Source organism: Papio anubis, chromosome 18 (assembly GCF_008728515.1).
Source record: "Papio anubis isolate 15944 chromosome 18, Panubis1.0, whole genome shotgun sequence".
In the NCBI taxonomy this organism is placed as follows: Eukaryota; Metazoa; Chordata; class Mammalia; order Primates; family Cercopithecidae; genus Papio; species Papio anubis.
Window position 1 is genome coordinate 32053070 of NC_044993.1, and position 23079 is coordinate 32076148.

At 56.6% G+C, this 23079-nt stretch overlaps 1 protein-coding gene across 3 annotated transcripts; it reads right to left on the bottom strand.

The window, feature by feature from the left end:
* Positions 1-660: 660 nt before the first annotated feature.
* Positions 661-21929, bottom strand: KATNB1 (katanin regulatory subunit B1). Of its 3 annotated transcripts, none has more exons than XM_003916956.5 (20): positions 21777-21929; positions 20358-20663; positions 15873-16003; positions 13207-13324; positions 6919-7019; positions 6541-6582; positions 6119-6202; positions 5787-5902; positions 5248-5319; positions 4920-5070; positions 4581-4771; positions 4329-4459; positions 3855-3905; positions 2854-2921; positions 2605-2724; positions 2349-2498; positions 1965-2041; positions 1816-1890; positions 1433-1549; positions 661-1091 (listed from the first exon to the last, which is right to left on the bottom strand). In XM_003916956.5, exons 2-20 carry the CDS (start codon positions 20395-20397, stop codon positions 959-961), a joined length of 1968 nt encoding a protein of 655 aa, XP_003917005.1. In that variant the 5' UTR covers positions 20398-20663; positions 21777-21929; the 3' UTR covers positions 661-958. The 3 variants fall into 3 exon arrangements, with proteins under 3 accessions (XP_003917005.1, XP_021787731.1, XP_021787732.1); XM_021932039.2 differs by having other exon boundaries at positions 1965-2092; XM_021932040.2 differs by lacking the exon at positions 21777-21929 and adding an exon at positions 21616-21736 and having other exon boundaries at positions 1965-2092.
* Positions 21930-23079: the final 1150 nt, after the last annotated feature.

The window sequence follows — 23079 nt, forward strand, 5'->3', positions numbered from 1 at the left end:
AGAGAGCTTCGAAAGCTCATTAAAGCCTTGCCCAAACCATGCTGGCCTTCCGGGTTACTGCTGGGCACCACCCACTGCCCACCCTTTGCCCTGGCCTTTTCCCTCTTCAGTGAACTGGCCAGAGGTCCGAGCCACCTTCCTCCAGTGCCGAGGACCCTGACCACCCCGGGACAGGGCTGTACCTGGTCCCTGCCTTGGGAGCAGGAGGGGGCCCACCTGTCGCAGTGACCACAGAGCGGTGGGCCCTTTCCCGCCAGCCAGTGCTGGGGGCTCCAGCAGGGAATGACAGCTGATCAGAGCCCTGCTCAGAAAAAGGGGCAGGTGCCTTCCAGTCCTGCCCCTGGAGGCATCCTGGGGGTGTCCATAAGACAACTTGTGTGTGGCTGAGGTGGGGAGGACCGGCTGGTGGGGCCCACCCCTACCTAACCTCAACACCCAGTGGTGGAAGGGTGGTTGCCGCCTCCCTTTCCTTCCCAGTCTGAACTGGCTGAACTCATGTCCCACAAGCCTGACTCTCTGCTGCCCCCTGCTGGCCACACGGCTCAGAGCCCCATCTCAGGGCTTGGAGGAGGTGTGGCCTCATCTCAGAAACGACGGGGCAGGCACTTCTGGGACGTGGGGAGCCCTGTGGCCAGCAGAAAACATTCCCCGCAAGGAAACCTGGGAATAGTTACAAATTTAATAAAATTTGCCTTATAAATTACAGCAGCAGCCCCAGGGCTCAGTTCGCTGCCCCAAGAAGCAACAGTTGGGCAAAGCTGGGCAGCTATTGCTGGAGTTGTCTCAGAGTTCAGGGCTGTAGAGGTGGCCAGGGACCAGCGTTACCTCCTCCAGGACGGCCACAGGACAGCGGCAGGGGCCAGGCAGAGGCTCATGGGCCACTAGGCACAAAAGGAACAGGAGTGGGGGCTGAGGCCAGGCCTTGAGGGCAGCCAAGCACCCCTGCCCACTGCGTTCCTCAGTCCAGACTGGCCATGAGCAGGTGCAGCTCGCGGAAGGTACTGCCGTGGCGGCCGCTCAGGCCCGACTTGCTCTTGACCAGGCCGCTGATGCTCTTGAGCTGCTTGTAGCAGAGCCGGCACTTGTGCAGCCTGTAGAGAGGGCAGTGCCTGAGGGGCCAGCTGGCACCACCACCACCCCAACCCCAGGGCCTTTGCTGTCCTAACTGCTCCAGCCCCTCCTCCCAAGGGAAGGTGGAGGCCCAGAGGGGAACTACCCAGGCCCTGCCAGGGATTGTGGGCACAGCCAGGCCATGGAGGAACCCAGCTCTGGCTAAGCCCACCCACGCCCTGAGCCATGGCCCCAGACCAACACACCCTCTGTACTCTGTCCCAACAGGACTGTCAGTAAGAGGGGCCAGGGCCTCCAGGCCTTTGTCCCCTCACCTGTTGTGGCACCCCTGCCCCCAACACACGTGCCGCCTGGCCCTCACCTCTCCTCCCTACTGATATCCACACCCACGGAGGGCGGGGCTGCCAGCATGTCCGTGATGAGGGGCAGAAACCGCTGCAGGATCAGCTTCAGGGAGGTGCAGCCCGTCTGGACGTAGCTTCAGGGGGAGATGGATGAAGTCACAGATGGACTCAGGGCCACAGACAGAAAGAGAAACAGCGAGGAACAAAGGAGGAGAGGGGCAGACACAGACACACACACGCCTGTTTCCACTCCCACCTCTGGACCATTGAGGGGCAGCAATGCTTCACAGCCAGCTCACAGGAACACCCAGGCTCTTGGGGGGCTTCCCATGGTCCAGGAGGAGGCTTCCTACCTCTCCCCTCCCCCTGCCTGAGGCAGGCATGGCTTCCCCACACGCACCTCTCATACTTGCTCTGCAGAAGCTTCTCGATCTGTGGCAGGACCGTGGTGCACAGGTCCAGCTTCCACAGGGAGCTAGGAGAGGCCAGGACATGCTGCCGTCAGCCCAGCCCTGCCCCTCCACCCACTCCCCCTCGGCAGCCACTTACGCTTTCTGGTTGACGATGTTCAGGAGGTCCACCACCACTGACAGGTCGTTGATGGCCACAGCGGAGTCCACCGACGTCTGTGCAAACAGAGCACCGTCAGGGGAGGGGCAGTGGGGGACGGTGTGGCCCTGTGAGGGTGAGGGTGGGGGCACGAATGTGAATGTGGGTGTGCTGGAGGGGCTGTGGGTGTTTACAGCACTGCACCTAACGCAGTGAGTGTAAGGCCAGGCATTAAACAGGTGCTCACTAAACAGCAGCCGTGATAATGACGACAGGACGGCCTATCCCACATGGGTGGCCTCTTCTTGTTCTGCCCCACGCCTGGGCAGGCAGGTGGCAGGGGCAGGGGGCGAGATGAGGCCCTGGGCGAGGGTGGGCGCTTGCCTTGATGTCGCCTGTGGTCCACACAGCCCGCACGGTGTCCAGGTTCTTGTGGCGGCTGGTGAGCACCACACACATGGTGTCGTGGCCTTTGCGGATCTGTGACATGGCATCCTCGTCCACCAGCTCAGCCTGCTGGGGGATCTTCACGGCCTGTGTGGGATGGGCACCCAGATGCTGGCACGGGAAGAGCCGGCAGCAAAGCTCTGCTCTCCACCCACAGATCTCCACCCACGCCTCACACTGGGCTCCCACTCACGGGCAGGAAGTCGGAGGCCTTCAGCCCGATGGGCTCATTCCGGGTGGCAGGGATGATGGCAGGCTCAGCCTTGGGTGCAGGTGTGGAAGCAACCACCGGGGGCCGGGGCAGGACCTCCAGCTGAAACAGGTGTGAAGCTCAGTGCGTGCCAGCCTGGGGCCTCCCTCTCTGCCTCCCAACACGAGGGACCCCCAACCCTGGCTCAGGACCCTCTCTAGGCCCCACACCATGCTCCCTCCATGGACGTACGTTTGGCACTGGGAACTGCACATCCATGGCAGAGCTGGGCTTTGCTGCCTCCTTTGCTGTGGCTGCATCTGGAGGCAAAAGGAAAAGATAACTGGGTTCGGCCGGAAGGCCCTCAGGGCGGAGCTCTGGGCAGCATCGCAATGGGGACGGAGCAGGAGCGTGGGGAGGCGGCAGGCCACTAGCATGGGGGCTCCAGAGGACCTGGGGGCAGGCCTGGACCTGCCTCCTCCCTCTCCCCGAACTCAATCTTAAGTCTACCTGTGGGTGGGACCCAGGGGGCTCTAGGATGTGGCTGTCCTGTCCCTTCACTGGCATGTGTGTGGAGGGGGCTGGGATAAGTGACTGGCAAGATGGAAGTAGAGCCTCCTAGGAAACCCAGCCTTCAGAAGACAGCAAGGACGGTCCCTGAGGGAAGGCCAGGTGGAGGGCAGGGGTACTCTGTAGGACAGGGGGCCCCACACCTGCCCCTTCTCCAACCACAACGCAGATCATGTTTTCTCCCTTCTTAATCCAAACCCCCAGCTGAGGCCTTGTGGGCCTGACCTCTTGCTGGGACTCACCCCAGCTCCCCACCTCTCAGCTCCCTTCCTGCCGGAAGCGCTCCCCTCTCCCTCTTCTTGCCGGCCCCCAGGCCTCAGCAGTTGTTGGGCCTCCTGAGAGCCTCCCAATCATCCCATCTACAGCAGACCCCATCTAAGGTGGGCCCCCAGTGACTCCTCTCCATCCTCCACAGCCCGAGTGCCCCTGGCAGGTCCGCCCGTGTGGTGGTGTCTATGTCTGTCCCCCACACACCAGGGCACAGGCTCCTTGGGAGGCACTGTCAGTCTTGCAGGGACCCGGCACATAACAGGTGGAGGACAGAGACCCAGCGGGAGAGGCTGTGGGTCGTGTCCTGAGAGGGGAGGTTCCAGGGAAGGGGCTTGTCAGGAGGGCTCACAGGGAGAGAAGATGAGGGACGGGGGGCATCAGAGACCTTAAGAAACCAGGCTAACCCAACTCACCGTCCTCTGGGGGTGCAGGGAAGGGCTCACTTCTCCGGGGTGGTGTCCGACCTGCAGAGGAAAGAGGCCCCTGGCTGTGAGCGCTCCTGGCCAGGCCACCTGGGACCCAGGGCCCTGTCAGAGTGCGGGGGACAGAGGGTAGCTCCCAGGCATGCGGCTGCAGACTGTGGACCCTGCTCTTGGTCCCAGGAACCCTCAGTCCTGCCCCTCCCAGCCCACTTGTCCCTGGCAGGGCAGGGACTGAGACCCTGAGCAGCTGCTGGGCTGCTGCTGAGGAGTGCCCAGGGCCCCCTCTCAGTTCCATCAGAGCACAGGCTGGCAAGGCCCAGGGAACGTGAGGACAGGGTGTGGAACCCAGGATGGGTTAAGAAGAAGCTAAAGGGACGTAGAGCCACAGCAGGCCATCCTGGAAGGACCCCCAGCCTCCCTTTCACCGACGGGGACGCTGGGCTTGGGGCGGGAGCCCGGCCTCACTGATGCTGTTCTTGGGCTGAAAGATCTCGTTGTAGTCCTCGGCGTTCTGGATCTCCGCGCGGGACTCGCGCTCGTCCCGGTCATCCTCGCTGCTGGGGCTGCGGCGCTCGCTCTCTGAGTTCTGCTTCACCCTGGGGGCATGAGGCCAAGCCCAAAGGAGGCAGGTGCCCTGTAAGGCCCAGGGCTGGAACTCTGAGGCTTCCCCTATGACAGGCCCTCTCCTGTGCCCCCTAAGGCCCCCCACGCCCCCACCTCTGAGGCTTGCTGCAGGTGGTGCTGGGCCGCTCGTAGATGCGCCGGAGCGGGGCACTGGGGTTGGGTGGTGGCTGTGCCAGGGGCCGGTGGTCCTGCACAGGGTCCCGGGCCACCGTGCCAGTCCTGGTGACACGTGTCAGATCCACTACGTAGGAGGAGACGTTGCTCTGGGAGAAGGCCACACCTATCTGCAGGAAGCAGAGAGGTGGGGCTGGGCCTGTGAGCTGAGGGGGCAAAATCCCAGCCCCAGTGTGGGGGTAGGAGGAAGGGCCTGGGCTGGAGGGAGGCAGGTGGCCCCGTGGGAGTGGGGGGCGGTGGGTGCCATAGCTGTCTCACCAACTGGTCATTGCAGATGGCCAGGTCGGCCACCTTGCCCCAGTTGACGAGGACCACATCAAAGCACCGCTCAGGTTCCCAGCCGTAGACACGCAGTGAGTCCTGGCAGCCGCTATACAGGCAGCAGCCGTCGGGGTTGAACAGGACGCTCCTGGGCCAGGCAAGAGATGGCTGTGGGTCCTGTGGCACCCAGCCTGGTCCCCACCCCGAGGAACCCAGAGAGCCCAGGGCAAGGAGGGCACTGCAGTGGAGATAGGAAAGGCCCACCCACAGCCACGCCCCGCTGCCCGGGAGAAGCGCTGGGCCGCCCACCCCACAGCCTGCGTACCTGACAGGCCCAGGCTCCCCTTCGATGCAGCTCACCACCTGGAACTTCTCCAGGTCCCAGAAACGGATTGTCCTGCAAAGGTAGCCAGGCTGTGCTGCCAAGCCTATCTCTCATCCTGGCCTCCAAATGCCCCTGGGAAGCCAGCTTCTCTCCAGAAACCTCTCCCCCAGGGCAGGGCCACCAGGAGCAACGTCTGGGGCAGAGCTGGCCCTGACTTTGCAAGGGGGAGGCTGGGCCCGATGGCCCTGGCCCCGGGGTTGGCCCCAACAGCCATGAGCCTCCCTGCCCTATGGGGTCCCGCTAGGTGCCTTGGGTCCCAACCTGCCCATGAAGCCATAGACCTGGGACACTGAGGCCAGGGAACCAGAGCCAGGGGAGATGGACCAGGGTCCAGTCCTGGCTGGGCTGAAATCCAATTCAGTCCACACAGGATCATCAGGCGTATAAACCCCAGACAGTGACAGACCGAGAGTAGAGACGCGCAGAGGACAAGGTAGTGAAGGACGGCAGTCACGAGCAACTCGCCCGCTCCTCCTCACCTGTCAGAGCTGCCGGAGGCCAGGAGGTACTCGTTGGGGTGAAACTCGACCACGTTGACAGGCCCCGTGTGACCAGGGAACTCAGACATCATCTTGCCAGCAGTGAGATCCCAGAGCTGGAGGCAATGCAGGGAGGAGGTCAGGGCGACCAGGCATCTTGGCTACCCACCCTCTCTAATCCAGGCCAAGCTTTTTATCTACAAGCTACCTTCCACTCGGGATGGGCTTGGGACATGCCGGATCAGGAGGGAGGTGAGGACTCAGCCTGGTGTGATCAGCAGCCCCCAGCCCCCAGCCCCCAGCCCCCGGGCCCAGGTCAGGCTGGGAGCTACCTTCACAGTGTGGTCATCTGCGGCCGATGCCAACCACTTCCCATCGGGGCTGAACCGGAGACACCGCACGGCCTGGCTGTGCCCCTGAGGGAGGACACAGCATGAGCTCACCCTGGGATCCTGGGCCCAACAGACCTCTCCCTGCCTCCTCACTCCTATGGGACCCCTTCTATGTAACGACACCGGTTATCCACCTGGTTCTGTAGGGAGCAGTTTGATGAACGTGGCTCTAGGGGATTCATGAAGAGCCAGGGGATCCAGGTGGGCCACCCATGGCACTCCTGCTTGGCTCCAGATCCATGTTTTATGTTCTCACCCATGTGGGACAGCTGTCCCCTCCATCCCCTGCCGGGGTCTGGGCACCACGCCACACTCAATGCCTGCAAGGTGCTCATGGAGTCACTGACAGAGCGCATCCTTACCCTGTATCGGAAGACACAGCCTTTCCTCCTGATGTCCCAGAGCTGTGGGGGTGAGAGAAGCAAAGGGGCAGAGTCAGGAGAGGTCATGACTGAGGCCCAGAGCCACGACTGGAGGAAGGTGTGTGGCTGTGAGCAGAGGGCGGGACGCAGGCTTCTCTAGGTTGTTACTCCCCACAGTAACAAGGACAGAAACTGCTCACTAAGCTGGCATTCTGAGCAGAAACGTCTGGCAGATGCCTGCCACCCACTTTCCCTAGGATGGTGCGGATGTGGCTGCAGAAAGGGAAGAGGTCCCCTCAGCGGGCATCCAGCACTGAGGGCCGGGCCGGTCCTGCCGCAGGCCCAGCGGGAGACACGGGGCATGGACCGGCCTCTCACCTTGATGTTCGTGTCCTGGGAACCGGAGGCTACGAACTCGCCGTACGGGTGGAAATCCAGGCTGCAGATGTTGGCTTTGTGTCCCATGAGTGTGCGAAGAACTAACGAGAAGGAAAGCAGAGACAGTGGCTAAGAGCAAATGAGAAGGCTGGCAGAGGAAGGGCTGCTGTGGGGATGTGTGTGCGCTTTTGGATTAACTGCACAGAAAACAGAACAGAAAAATAGAACAATGACACGTATTTTTAAAACAGGAGGAAATAATCAAGGGTCCCACCACCCTAACAATGAATTTTCTTTTCCTTTCTTTTTTTTATTTTTTATTTTTATTTTTTTTTGAGGAGTCTTGCTTTGTCACCCAGGCTGGAGTGCAATGGTGCAATCTCGGCTCACTGCAACCTCCGCCTCCCGGGTTCAAGCAGTTCTCCTGCCTCAGCCTCCCAAGTAGCTGGGATTACAAGCATGTGCCACCACACCCAGCTAATTTTTTTATATTTTTGGTAGAGATGGGTTTCACCACATTGGCTGGGCTGGTCTCCTGACCTCAAGTGATCCACCCGCCTTGGCCTCCCAAAGTGCTGGTATTACAGGCATGAGCCACTGCGTCCAGTCAATAACTAATTTTCCTATATTTCTCTTGAGAGATGACAGCCCTGTGTTACCTCAAGTCTGCAGAAATTGTACCACACTCTCCCCACACACTGTGCCCCAGCGGCAGCAGAGCCAGGGAACCACCACACTCAGTTCAGGCCCTATGGGCATGCAGCTTATGGTTTGCAGAGCGCTGAACTCCACCCAAGACAGCATGAGGAGAGAGAGAGACCAGGAGAGGTTCAAGCTGGGAGAGAAACAGCTCGGTCGGAAAGAGAAATCCAGGAAGGCTTTATGGAGGAGGTCGTATTTGAGTAGATGTCAGTGGGTGGAGGATGAGGGATGCACTGTTAGGTAGATGGAGGTGATGGGCAAAGTCCCTAAGGAAGGCAAGGGGAGGGCATGGCTGGGGTGGCCCTGATGCACACACCAGTCTTCTTGGGTAACCCCTGTCCATGGGATCTTGAGGATGGTTGTGAGGACACACTGAGGAGCAGTGAGAACTGAGAGGATACAGGGAGGACACGCGAGGACCAAAGAACTCCCGGGGTGGGGCCTGATCGCCTCCCGCTGCCCTAGGAACCACATCTCCCATCCTTTCCTGGAAGGTTTTGCAGGCATCTCCATGGCCAGGAGCGGCCCAGCCTGGAGGCAAACCTTGTGTGTTTCAGGGTGTCTTCCAGCACCACTCAAATTTGTCTCATGTTTCCTGCTTTTGGAAAGATTTATAATTCACTATCTGAACAAAACTGACCGTCCTGAGTGGCGGAGCCAGGAAATGCGGGAGTCCAGCCATTCTTAGTTTTGAACCAAGGTGCAATAGGGTGCCTTGTGAGGTAATGAGCTCTCTGTCAGAGGAGGTATTCAAGATTCCATATATAACACTTTACTGCAGAGTCAAGATCCAAGCACTGGGTGAATTAAATGAACTCTACTGTATGATCTTCTCTACCCCCAAAGTCAGGATGTGGGCTGTGGTGTCAGACAGTACTGGGATCAGCCTTGGCTCCAATCCTCACTGGTGGTGTGACCCTGGCCAATCACATACTGTCTCTGGGCCTCACGTTGGGTCACAGAATGGAGTAAACAAACAGACATAAAGTGCTTAGCATGGGCTCTGCACGTGGTAAGTGCTCAATAAATGCCAGTCGTAATTAGTCCCATTCACATGTCTTCCTGCACAAGGCCTGCCTTCTGCTCTTGGCTGTCCTGCAAGCTGGGCCTTCTCTCCTCCTCCCCAGGCCTCAGTGCCTCTCTGCAGCTGGCCCTGTCTGGCGCTGGAGCTGGGTCTGGACACTTTCACATCCCTCTGGAGTCTGTCGAATGCATATCCAATTCACCTGCACCAGAATCTCTGCAGCTGTCCCTCCTTGCTCCGTGTAGCTATCAGCTGCTGCTGGGGGCTGGGCATTGCCTCCTGGCCAAGGAGGCCACGCTAGCTCCTGCTCCAGTCCACACCCGCTCCCAGCCCACTCAGCTTGGATCCCACAGCAAGGCTTCCAAAATCCTGCCCTGCCCGGAGAGGATGTGGAGGAGTCCCACCCTGTGTGGGCTGGCTGCATGAAGTGCTGGCCGCCCTCCTGTGGGATCCCGTGGGATCCCCTGCGCTGAGCCACCCTCGCCCTCTGGCTGCGCTGTGGAAAGCAGGCAGGACCACATTCTTCTGGCCTGACTCCTGTCCTTGCTTTTCTATCCCACGAAGGCCTCTGATGCCCACATTCAATCATGGGATCTAGGAACTGCAGACTGGAGGGGCCTCCGGGGTCTGTCTGCCCCACACAGGAACCCCCAAGGCCTCCCAGCTGAGCACATCCTCAGCCTACATCTGAGCCCTCCAGTGATGGGTGGCCTTCCAAGGCAACCGATATGAGAGGCAGCTCTCTCTCTTTCTCTTTTTTAAATAGAGACAGGGGTCTCCTTTTGTTGCCCAGGTTAGTCTTAAACTCATGGCCTCAAGTGATCCTCCTGCCTTGGCCTCCCAAAGTGCTGAGATTACAGGTATGAGCCACCATGCCAGTGGAGCAGCTCTCTTTGGAACCTTTCTACACCTGGGGCCTCAATTTGCCTGTCTGTCACTGTCACCCGAGCTCTTGCAAGTGGGGGTGGAGGAGGCCGGAGGTCTTAGCTCTACCTGCTGTGCTGAAGGCAAGTTTCTCTTCCGTTCAATGGCACAACAGAGAGCACTGGGATGGGATTCCTGACACCAGGATTCAAGTCCCAGGCTCTGCTGCCTGCAGCTACCAGGTCTTTCCTAAGCTCGGTGCCCTCCCTGGGCCTCTGTTTGCCCATCTGTCAACTTGGCTGTCCATCAGAATCACCTGGAAGCTTATTAAAATCCAGATCCTGGGCCCACCCCAGTACTGAGTCGGGTTCTCCGAGGGTGGAGTCTGCGCCGTGAGTTTGTAATAAGCTCCTTGTGGAGGAGCCAGCCCTGGCTGTCCAGGGCCCAGGAATCCAGCAGTCTTCATTTTTCATTTCTCAGCCACTTCAAGGAATTCCTCACATTTCCCTTATGAGCAAAACAATTGTGGCTGAGAAAGCCTGGACAGGGGGCACGGCGCCCTCGGTTTCTCCCTTCTGTCTCTTGTTCTTCAGTGAATACTGAATGGCTGGTGCCCACACGCTGGGATTCAGGTCCAGGGAGCTGCCCGCCTTCTGCCTGAGCCTTCCCACCTTCTCCATTAGAGCCCAGCCATCCTGGACTCGCTCCTCCCTGGCCTGCTTGAGTTCAGTGACACCCAAGCACAGCATGCCCTGGTGTGACCAGGCAGTGTGATCACGTGCCAAGACGCAAAGCCTGCAGTCCTGTTTGTTATCAAAGAGGTCCTGGGGCTCTTTTGTTCTTAAACTGACCATCACTGAGTAGGCAAGCATCACTGAAGCGACCTGGGTGCATCTTTATTGAGTACCACCTACACAGAAAGCCCGCTGTTCCTGAGCAAAGGGAGCCTTGCCACTGTGTATGCGCGGCTCATGGCTGCGGCCCTGCTGCCAACATAGAGCACAAACCAAGGAGAGGCCCAGAAGAATCTTGAAGTCTCAGCCGGGCCAGAGGGGCTCTCTTCTGGAAAAAGCAGCCTCGGCAACATCCACATTGCCGCTTCCTCTCCAGGGCTTCAGGTAGGTGGCCTCCTGCCTGGCACGTGGGGTGATCCAACCAAGGCTGTCAAAAAGCATCAGTCCAGGCACGGTGGCTTATGCCAGTAATCCCAGCACTTTGGGAGGTTGAAGAGGGCACATCACCTGAGGTCAGGAGTTCAAGACCAGCCTGGCCAACATGGAGAAACCCCATCTCTACTAAAAATACAAAAATTAGTGGGGCATGGTGGTCCATGCCTGTAGTCCCAGCTCCTCAGGAGGCTGAGGCAGGAGAATCACTTGAACCTGGGAGACAGAGGTTGCAGTGAGCTGAGACTGCACCACTGCACTCCAGCTTGGGTGACAGAGTGAGACTCTGTCTCAAAAAAAAAAAAAAAAAGAAAAGAAAAGAAAAGCATCAGGCAAACAGGTCTCATTTGGACCTCACAATGCTGGCCTGCATAGTGTTCTGAAACAAATGTTGAGTGAGCTGTCAACATTTTTAAATGGGTGGATTCCACATGAATTTCCAGATTTCCAGCCTCTCTTGAAAAATCCGTAGAGCTGGCACCACCTGCCAAGGCACCGAGGCACAGCACAGGAGCAGTGGGCGAGACTCTCCACTCAGCCCAGAACTGAGGGCATGAGTTTCCAGACCACAACCGCAAGAAACCAGCGATGACCTAGCACAGGGTGGAAACAGACCCGCCCCCAGGCTCATCACACCACAACACTGGGACAAAGACCCTAAAAGCCTGCGGAGACAGAGCGAGAGGAAAGAAAAGACAGAGAGAGAGAGGAAAGAAGAGCGAGAACGTGGAATGAAGCCAGTCCCCTGTGAAGGATCTGGGATTAGAACAGCACCAGCCCCTCCCAATAGCAACCCTAGAACCTAAAAGGCAGAAGAGCTGCACCTTCCAAATTCTGAGGGCGATATTTTATTGCCAACATAGAACTCTATACTCAAACTCATAAAACAAACACAAAAGCAAATGATGGGGGTAGCATAAAGTCATTTTTAGCCATGGAAGGTCTCCAAAACTATGCCTTCCCAGCACCCTTTCTCAGTAAGCTACAAAAGAATGTGCTCCATCAAAAAGAGGGAGAAAACCAAGAAAGGTGATGGGGTGGGACCAGGAACAGCAGACGGAAAGAATTCCCCGGAGAAGAGACACGGAGGCCCAGGATGACAGCCAGGCTGCAGGCCACTAGGACCAGAGGAGAGGCTCTGAGAAAAGGCGCCTGCATTATGGGATGGGTTTCAAAGAAATAGGAGGAGCTTTACTCTTCTGGCAGAGAATCTGGGGATAAATGAGTAATACAGACATAGAAAACACACAGATTAAAAAAGAAAAAAGAACAACTATTAACTCTAGGGAAACCAAGTTATTAAAAAGAAACAGTCAGTGGTAAATGACACTTACGCATCCTTACGTTATAAACACTGCCTATTGAAATGGTGCTACTGGGAGGGTGGGAGGAGAAACACGAGCGATAGGGCTGGGGGTGGTGCCACGAGAGAGCTAAATTTTCATCCTCTACAGTAGGAAGAGAATAATGTGCTAACTTTTTTTTTTTTGAGATGGGGTTTTGCTCTTGTTGCCCAGGCTACAATGCAATGGTGCGATCTCAGCTCACCACAACCCCCACCTCCTGCCACCTCCTGCCACCTCCTGGGTTCAGGTGATTCTCCTGCCTCAGCCTCCCAAGTAGCTGGGATTATAGGCATGTGCCACCATACCCAGCTAATTTTGTATTTTTAGTAGAGATGGGGTTTCTCCATGTTGGTCAGGTTGGTCTTGAACTCCCAACCTCAGGTGATCTGCCTGCCTCAGCTTCCCAAAGTGCTGGGATTATAGGCGTGAGCCACTGCGCCTGGCCACGATGTTTTTTAAATAAGAAAAGAAAGAACTGTGGTATAACCATGTGGTCTAGAAAGGTGGAGGCGATCAGCAAAGCACAGATGAAAGCACAGAAAGTTTCGGCTCTTGGAGAATGGGAAGGAGTGAGGCAGAAGTTTCCTCTCTCCATTGGAATTAATTGCAGAACTACTGGTATTTGAGGTTTTAAATTTTAGGCTATGTACAGCTTCCATACAGATGAAAACTAAATTAAAACAGAGCACAAGCAAACAGATCTGGCCATTCCAGGCTGCCTGATGGCACCAGGGAGCCAAGACAGAGTGGGAACCACCTGGAGTCGGGGTACAAGCTCCCCGGTTCTTCACGGCTGTCCCACACAGCCACCTCACTCATTCACGTGACCTGCAGGGCCCCTGGCCACATGTGACGTCCCTTTAGGTTCTAAATACACACACACAGATGCAGACACACACATCCAAACACACACACACACACACACACACCCCTGCGCATCCCCCAACCCACACGATGGTTCATGCAGACATTTTCCAGCAGGCCCTCAGTGCCAGCTGCTAGAGGCAGCAGTGCATGTCAATGCCAGGCTAATGGGGGTGGAGTGGGTGCCACACTGCCCGGTTAGTGCTCCAGGAGCAAAGCAGCCAACCTAGTCCAGGCAGGCTTCCTGGAGGAAGTGGCACAACTGCAGAGCCTGAAGACTAAGGCAGGTGCGCGTGCACAGAAGGCAAGCTCGGAGGCCTACTTTTGGCAGCTTCCAGGTCCCAGACACGGATGGAGCCCGACTGGGAGCCAGCCACGATGAGCTCCTCAGGGGTGTTGAGGCGGACGCTCTCCACTGGGGACGTGTGCCCCGTCAGGCTCTGTGGAGAGAGGACAGCAGCTGCAGTACACTGCTGAACACACCCCCGCAGTTGCCGCCCTGAATTCCAGGTCCCCCAGAAACGCTTCAGCGAGAAGTGGCTAAGGCAGGAGAGGGCGCCCCATGGGGCCACAGCAGAGCCCTCCTGCAGGCCCTTTCTGAGCAGCTACTCCTCTCGGCCTCAGCTCTCAGGGCTAAAAGTGGACAAACCCCACTCATTCCCCCACCACCTCCCTCTTCCTCACTGTGCTTCTGACATGGGCGTCACCTGCAGAAATGGCCCTGGGCCTCTCGGAGGGGAGTGACTGGCCAAGATAAAGGGATGCTGTCCCTTCGGCCCTAAGTCAAGCAACCCGCCCCTGCTCTATTCCCCTCTTCACTCTGCCCCACACAAGCCCCTCAGTGAGGAAAGCCACAGCAGAACCAAGGCCTGCCTGGTCCCGGGCACAAATCTTGCCCCTCTGGAACCCCCGGCTCTCCCCGACTGCCCATCCCCACGGAAAGGAGAGGGCTGTGGGGGTTGGAGGAGGGCGGAAGACTTTTCACTGTGGACCCTCTATCTTTTGGATGTTGAGAGGAATAAGTGTATCCCATACTCAAAAATAAACAAAAATAAATCCAAGTGGACGGCCTGCAGGGGGAGAGTGTGCACAGAAACCCCAAGGAGAGAATGACCCCGGCAGCCTGGAGGCCCTGTAAGGCCTGGGAGGCTGGTGTGTGTGAGCCAGGGCAGCAGCCGGGGGCGAGACCGGCTGGGGCCTGACAGCTGTACCTGGCATTCAAAGACAAGCCTGCAAGCCAGGCCCCAGACGGTTGGCCCCGTTTCTCTGGGGGTCGTGGCATGTCCTATTTTTGGTCAGTCATTGGTGTTGCTTTTTCAGCTTGTGTATGCTACTACTTTGGCATTTCAGGGGGGGTAGAAAACACATTTGAACCCTAAAAACAAAGTAAAACAAAACATTTCAATTCATCTTTACTGACCCCTGGCACCCTTGCTGAGGCAGGGGTGGATCTCAGTTCTACCCCTGGATCTCAGAAAAACAGAGGTGATTAAGTTTCTACTAAGAAATTCATCCTTTGCCATATTCTCTCTCTTTTTTTTTTTTGAGATGAAATCTCGCTCTGTCACCCAGGCTGAAGTGCGGTGGCACAATCTCGGCTCACTGCAACCTCCGTCTCCCGGGTTCAAGCAATTCTCCTGTCTCAGCCTCCTGAGTAGCTGGGACTACAGGTGCCCACCACCACGCCCGGCTAATTTTTGTGTTTTTAGTAGAGACGGGATTTCACCATGTTGGCCAGACTGGTCTCAAACTCTTGACCTCAGTTGATCCACCCGCCTCGGCCTCCCAAAATGCTGGGATTACAGGTGTGAGCCGCTGTGCCTGTCCTAATTTTCTTTATCTATTTCACCAGGAGTCAAAACAATGATACTTCCCTGGTTGGCAAGGGATGCGGGGTGGGGCATGGAGGACAGGGCAGGTTCCGATGCTGCTGGTGAGAACGTAAAATGATTTCTGGAGGGCAGTTTGGCAATCTGTTTTGAAAGCTTTAACAAAAGCACACACCCCTGGATTGAATGCAATGATCACGGATCTGCTCAAGGATCTAGGTGGCTGAGGATGTTCACCACAGGGTGGTTTAGCGGAGCCAAAAAAAAGCTGGAAACAACCTCCATGCTGATAACAGGGTGTGGCTAAGATAATTACAGCTCATCCCTACAATGGAACACCATTAAGCCATTCAAAATTATGTTGTAAAAGAATACTTGTTGACACAGGCAAATCCTTACAACATTGTTATTTTTAAAAATCAGGCTGCACAAGAGTGGCAGTGTATTTTGATTTGTGTGTGTGTGCTTGTATGAGTATTTGCGAGTATACATGTGTACATGCATGTACAAGTGTGCACACATGTGCATGTACACGTATACGTATCTGTCTCAGCATCTAGAAGGACTCAGACCAAAACACCAACTGTGGTGGCCTTTGGATAAAAGAACTATATGTAATTCATTTTGTGTTTTCTCCTTTATGTGCTCCTAGTTAGAAAACAGTTTCTAGCATTGAACATAGCTGCATAAATAGTGGGGAGATGCTATTTAAGAACTAGCTCCCTAACTAGCTCCAGCCAGGTCCCCTCAAATCCTTGTTGGGGAATGAAGGCTGGGAATGAATTAAAATAAACGCCCACATGTTGCTGCCAGGCAGGCAGATGGGCAGGTGGGAGGGGAGGGGTATAAGTCTTTTGGCTCAACCACAGGCCCGGGGCTTATTTTAACCTTCTCACGAAGCCTGCCTGGAGTTCTTAATAGTACCACAGGCAGGTGACTCCCTCGCTCCTGAGGGCTGGCCACTGTCCCAACCATGCTGGGCTGTCCTGGGCCTCACTGAGCAGACAGCTGGGGGAAGCACCATGCCCCCTCCACCCCTGGACTGGGCCCTCTCTTCTCAAGAGAGCCTGAGAAGCTGCTCACTCTTCAGCCTCCAACCCCTATCCCTGTCCCCTCCCCAGGTCCTTGTCCTGACCCCCTGCTGGCTGTCGGGGCTCACCATGATGCAGTTGGGCTTGTTGATGGACCACAGGTTGACGCGGCAGTCATCCCCGCCTGTAGCCAGCAGCCGCCCGGAGGCTTTGCCCAGCACCAGTGAGGACACATTGCTGGCATGTGCGACGATCTCTTCTACACAGGGAAGGAGAGGGAGAGGCCATCAGGGGGGCCCGATGTGGCCTTGTGAAGGAGGGGTGACCCTGTTCGGCCACCCGCTCCAGAACCTGAAACCCAGTGGAAGGCTCTGCCTCCTTCAGCTCCCGCTTTGGTGCCCACCATGAGCTGTAGGACCAGCAGACGGGGCAGGGCACGGGCCTGAGACGGAAATCACTGTGTCTCAACTTTCATCATACCTGTCCTTCCTACCTTTAGACTTCACGATTTTCTTCCTGTTTCTGCACATCACTTGGTAATACTGACTAGTTATACTCAATTTTTAAAATTGACTTGCTATTTTTTATTAGCTTGGTCTTAGGCCATATCCATGAAATTACAAGTTTGATATACTCATGATACTCTTTCTATGATACAAAAAGAAAAACAGTTATTAAAATTAAAAAAAAATTGACCCATGCACTGCCTATGCACCTCTCAGCTGCTGTTTATGTGGACACGCAAACCCCGCTTTGGAGAACACACTCTAAGAACAACCAAAGTCACCTCTAGACAAGTTGCCCCCAGGTGAGCCTGCACGGGGCTGTGGCTCAGATTCAGAATCATGGATCAGGTTCTGGTCTGAGGTCTGCAATCTGCTATTGCGTGGCCTTGGCTACTAGGTCACCTGTCCTCTGAGGGCCTGGCTCCTCGTCTGGAAAGTGGGGATACCCATGGTGCCTGCTCACACCTGATGCTGAGGACTCCCTGAGAGCGTGTCTGTGTGCTGCTTAGTAGCAGGTGAGGGCTCTGTGACGCTGGGCAGGCTCGGGGCTAGTCACCATGAGAGAGTGGGCATGGGGGCCCCGGCGGGCACCGGAGGGTGAGCTTCATGAGGAGGGGGCAGGAGGCAACAGACTGAGCAGCCGGGGTGGGGGTGAGGGCTGACCACACAGAGGAGGAAGCCATGAAGACAGCCCAAGGCCCCTGGCCTGGTCAGTGGAGATGGCAGGTATGAGCCTCGGAGGGCTCCACAGGGAGCAAAGCACAGGCAGGGAACCAAGAGGCAGCCAGGGCCTCGGAGCCCATCCGTGCGCAAGCTCCTTCTGGAAAGAAAGCAGAAAAAAGACAGTTCTCCCTACACAGGCCGGGGGAAAACCCCAAGGTGCTGACGCCCCGAGGCACCTGGGAGGCCAGCGTGGGTGACGCCAAGGAAAAGGGTGTTGCAGCCACGGTGCTCCACAGAGGCCCCTCCTGCACCCCAGCTCCAACTCCACCCTTCCTGGGTGTCTCTGCTGCGGACTTCAGACCACAAGGAGGTTGGGAAACTGGGTCCACGGAAGCTGCTTGCCGGAAAGCCGGGCTCCAAGGGGCCACCAGGAATGCCCAGGGGACAAGTCGCAGGCTCAATCTCACCGATGACACCCTGCCTCCTGGCCCGGCCATGGCAGAGCCGGCAGAGGCAGCAGCACCAGCAAGGGCGAGGGTTCCCTGTGGGCCCAAACCTGGGCCAGGGCACCGGGGAGCTTGCCGTGGGGAATCCCAGGGAGCTGGGCCCCACTTTAGTCCCATCTCAACGAGAGCCTTCTGTCCTCTGGACACTGTGGGGACAGAAACCTGGGGAATCCAGCCACAGACATGTGTCTGTTCAAGAGTTTCCGCCCAACCCGGAAAGAGGGCAAAGCACCTTCTCCCTGGCATTCTGTGCCCGAGCCTGGCATTCTCTCCATGGAGGCACTGCCCACTCCCCCTGGCCTACCTGGAGGGCTCTGTCTATCCCCTGGCCCTCACTCCTCCCAGGGAAAGTGTCTGGCTGAGCCCCACCTCACTGGGCCTCAGGACTGCTGCCCCTGGAGACAGCCATTCATTCATAATATCAGTATTTCCTGGGTGCCCACTCTAGGCCTTGCACAAAATACGCCCCAGTGTGATCAGACGGTGGTGGGGGCGGGAGACTGAGCTGGCAAAACCACAGACTTTGGGGTGAGAAGAATTTAGAAGTTGGGCCCTTCTTGAGGATCCCACATCACTCCCCTCTAAGCAGCCTGACCAGGGACTGACTGGAGCCCAAGGAGGGAGGGCAGAGGGGCAGGGACACAGCACAGGCACCTGCAAAGGAGGCACGGGGCACCACCCCAAGAGCTCCTCCTTCATCCTGGCTTGAAGGACAGCGACCAACAGCCCAGGCCGAATACTTGATTTTCATACAAAAAATGAAAAATAAAAATCCTCAGTGTCTACTGGCAGGCCAAGCTCTGGGAGCATATACAACCTGGGCCCCACATCCAGCCAAAGCTGGGGAACACGGTGCGGCATGGCAAGAAGGGCTGAGGATCCACATCCCAGATGCAAGATACAAAGTACTAGGTTTCAACGACCTCATGTGGGCCACGCACCTCTGATCCTCACCAGACCCTGGAGCCACAAGGAGCCAGAGGTCATGTGGCCCTGGGCTCTTCAGAGTTGATTCCCATGGACACCACCATGCACGTGAAATCAGCAGCAGCAGCAGATGCCCAACACGCTTGATCTCATTACCTCCTGCTCGTACACTCTGATAGCTTGGCCTTGCCTTTAAGATAAAGCTATGGCAGCCTCAGTAGGGCTGGGGTCCTGTGGACACGCGCTCCTGTGAACTCACTAGGTCTGTGCGGCCCCACGTTCCTCCTGCTGCTGTGCCACTGCCCATGGCCTCCCTTGAGTCCTTCCAATACACCGAGCCTCCTGCCTCAGGGCCTTTGCGCTTGCTGTTCATGCAACCTGAAGTATTCCCACCCCACCCCCCACCCCACCCCCGAGTTAACTAATTCAGCTTGCAACTAGAGGAGACACAGAGGGATACGGTTATCCAGTTCCTGCCTGTTGCTCTCCCCAGGCTCTGCGCTCCCACCGTACAGAGACCTTGACTACTTTGTCGCCCATTGGCTCCCCAGTGCCTAGCTCTGGGGAAAAGCCAGCTGTTGAAGGGATGAATATGTAAGCCCAATAATGACAAAGTCACTCTGACCAAAGTGTGCCCTCCTTGGGGAACCATAAAAGGGTTCTCCCAGAGCCCTAGAGCTTTGGGGAACAACATGGAAATGGCCCAAACCTCTCACTTTACAAACAAGGAAACAGAGGCCCTGCAAAGAACTTTGCCCGAGTCTTATGGTTAAATTCATGGTTAAAAAGTGCGTAGTCTTGGCCAGGCATGGTGGCTCATGCCTGTCATCCTAGCACTTCGGGAGGCCGAGGCAGGTGGATCACCTGAGGTCAGGAGTTTGAAACCAGCCTGGCCAACATGGTGAAACCCCGTTTCTACTAAAAATACAAAAATTAGCCAGGCATGGTGGCAGGTGCCTGTGATCCCAGCTACTCGGGAGGCTGAGGCACGAGAATCGCATGAACCCGGGAGGCAGAGGTTGCAGTGAGCTGAGATTGCACCACTGTACTCCAGCCTGGGCGACAGTGAGAGTCTGTCTCAACCCAGCTCCTGAAAACCAGCCCAGGGACAGCTGGCAGCAGACAGTGACCAGGTGGAGCACACAAAAGCTATGCCAACCAGTTACGATAGAGGTGCCAATGTGTACAGGAATTCTCAAACTCTGATCTGGGCATGCTTGGGATCCTCGAGATCCTTTCGGGGGGTCTGAGAAGACAAAAGGATTTTCACAATAACACTAAGATGGCATCTGCCTTTTGCACTCTCATTTGCTCACAAGCATATGGTGGAGTTTCCCAGAACATCACTAGAGGCCTATGTGATTATATACTCTTGTTTGAAAATGTCTCAGTATTAACTTCTAACATGGTAAATATTGACAGATACATAAATCCAACAAACAAAAGCACTCTGGGGTCCTCAATAATTGTTAAGAGTATGAAGTCTTTAGATGAAAGAGTCTAGAACCGCTTGTTCAGGGCAGTGTCCATCAGTTACAGTCCGAGCCCTGTCTGCAACCCTCTGCCTATCCCTTCTCGCTCCCACTCCTTCCTCCATCCTGGGCCCAAGATGCTTTTATCTGACTGGGGAAGTTTGACTTGTGAGATGTCTGAGAATGCTGCGAACATCTTTCAGGATTTCTCACCCCACTGTCAGCCTAACTGGAAATGCTGTGCTAAGTGCTTTAGGATGTTCATCTTGTCACTTGAATTTCACAGCAACCATAGAATGCAGGCATCATTTCATTGTATAGACAAGAAAACTGAGCCTCAGAGAGGTTAAGTCACCTGCCCAGTGTCACCCAGCTAAGAAGTGCCACAGTCATGATTTACATCGTGGTCTATCTTACTCCAAAGTCTAGGAGTCTCCTCCTGTGCCAAGAACAGGAAACAAAGCTGTGGGTTCAGGCCTCCCAGCAACAAGCAGCTAACAGAATAAATGGGGTGATAAAGAAAAATGAAAACCACTCACGCAACTTCCAGGCTGTCTTGGTGACCACAGGGGTGGCCATCCTTCAGCTAGCTGGCCACCTGAAGCCCCACCCACAAAATAAACTGTGCTTTCCTCGTGGGGTGGGGGTGGATCCCCCCCAGATCCACCAATCAAGTTGGCAGAGAGTTCCCACACATCCAAGCAGGGAGAATGCCTCGTCTTCTGGCTGTGGGCTGCCTCGTGGTTCCAAATCACCCACAGCAGCAAAAACAGCAGCCTGTGTACATCTGTCACGATCCTGGATCATGGGATGTTAGGCTTGAGCCATCTCAGCTCAGTACCGGGCTGCAATACAAACAGAGGTGATGTCATGTTAGAAAATGCTTGGTAAGAGCTATTGCTACCTGGATCACCAAGGCCACTTGATAAAGACTGGCACCCACCAAAGCCACAAGGGCCAGAAGCAAATTGGGTTTGGGGATCTGCAGAGGGGGCACCTCAGGTAGGGTGATTTGGAACACAAGGAAAAAGAAACTCCTCCCAGAGGCCAGGATAATGAGATGCAGCTCTGTTCCGGGATGCTGGCTGCCTAAAGTGCAGCAGCCGCAGTGGGGCGGAGAAGACCACGTGTCTGCAATTCACATAGATTTCCCGGGAGTGGTTGTTTTTGTCTGACGTGTGGGGTGTGGGGGAGTGGAGTCAGAAGCTAAGCTTATGGGCCTAGGAAAGGCATCCCAGAGACGGCCACTTTAGTCCTCCCTGGAAAGAATCTCGAAGACGACCCTGATGGCCCAACTCCCCAGTTCCTGGCAAGGGAACCGCTCCTGCTCCCTGAGATTCCCAAGGACAGAGCTAGGAACTAGGCCTCTGGTCTGGGCGTGAGTGGCTATGACTCCTCAACTCTGAAAGGCCACCTCATGGAGCCTCCCACCTCCTTCCCACAGCCACTTCACCTCTTTCCCATGAGCCCGCTCCCCTCCGTCACCTTTCTCCTGGGTCCCCGGGTCTGCCTCTCTAGTCCTCCGTTCACACCCCCTTTTCTCCCTGCCCCCTGAGTCTCCCACTCATGCACATCCTGCCTCCCGAGCTCCCTCACGTGGCCCCTGCCTCGCCAGACTCCCGTTACTGCCCTTTCCCATATGTTCCCGGGGTCTCCCATTCATTCATTCTCCTGCTTCTCTTCTCCCTATTCATTACCCGTCCTTCTGCAGACCCCCAGCTCTGCTTCCGGCCTCCCTGGTTTTGCCCCCTCCGGCCTCCACCCCGACCCCTCTGGTCCGGGGGCGGGGGCAGGTACCTCGGCCTCAGCTGATCCTCTCAGCCCTCTGCTTGCGGAGTATGGGCTCTAGCCTCCCCACGCCCAGAGCTCTCTGCCCGCAAGCCCGGCCAGCCCCGCCTGGCTCGGCCCAGCCCAGGGCCCACCGTCCCCTCGCCACCTCGTCCCCTTGCCCACTCCACCTGCAGCTGCGGCTCCGGAGGCCGAGGCTCTGCTCCAGGCGCGACCCCCACTTGCCTCCATCCCCTGCCCTGATTGGCCGCTGCTTGACAACCGACCCTCACAACAAAACCTCCGGCTCAGAGCCCCGCCCACCTCGCCTCCCGCACCAATCAGCTGCCGCAGGCGCTCCGCCTCCTGCCAGGACTGACCAATGGAAGCAGGCGCTTCTGCCGCTTTTCCTAAGTACCCGCCCCCTTTTCCTAAATCAGGCTAATCAAGAGGAAGGAGCGTTCAAGGGCCGCCCCTTGGCCTCTGATAAACCAATGCAAGATGCCTTTTCCTTAGTCCCGCCTCCGTCTCAAGTTTCCCTTTCCTCTCCGTTTCCTTCCTCGAACCTAATTTGTGTCTGAAAACTTTTGAGCGCCGCCCTCCAATGGCGGCTGCACCAATGGCTTGAGCAACCGTCCTGGATTGACCAATAAGAGCCCGCATTATTGGAAAACCACTTACAAGATAGCCAATGGGAAGGAGACTTCTGGGGCGGTCTGAAGCCGCAGGCCTTCCATCTTGGAGTGGGGCAAAACCTAGGGAGGCCTTAGTCGGCATTTTGCCGAAGCTCCTCATTCTTCCCTTTGCCTGCAGATGGTACCCCGTGGCAGGAGGACTTTGTCCCTGTTCTTTGACCCGGACGCCGGCATGAATCCCCTACGGAAGGTCTAGAAGGAAACAGCCTGATTCCGGAGCCGAGGCAGGCGCTGAGCCCTGGAGCATTGACCACGCAGCCACCGCCTCGGCTAATGGATGCGTGGGCAAGGGGCTGCTCCCTGAGGGGCCGCAATCAGGGAATCGGAGAAAGGCCGGCTTTATTTGTGACACGTTGGGCGGGGTGGGCTCAGGGAAGCGCCGTAACCCTTCTCGACTCAGGGCCTCTCGCGTGGCCGCTTAGGAGGGACTCGGCCCCGCAGCCGCCTCTTTCTGTTGCCCAGAGGTTGGCCCGGGCACCCAGAGCTCCTCGAACCTCGCCATTCGGCCTCCAGCCTCTCACCTCAGATCAGGGCTCCTCGGGTTCACATAACGCTCACTACAACCCTACGGGGTAGGAATTCCTGTTCCCATTTACAGATGAGGAAACTGAGTTCCGGGTTAAGATGCTTGCAAAAAACCACACGGTCAGAAAGTAATAGCCCCAGAATTCGAACCCTTGTTCTGAAAGCCGAAGCGTGGGGGAGTCCCCACTCTGCCTTCTGGGTTCAAACGATTCTCCTGGTTCAGCCTCCCGAGTAACTGGAACCACAGGCGCCCGCCACCATGCCTGGCTAAGGC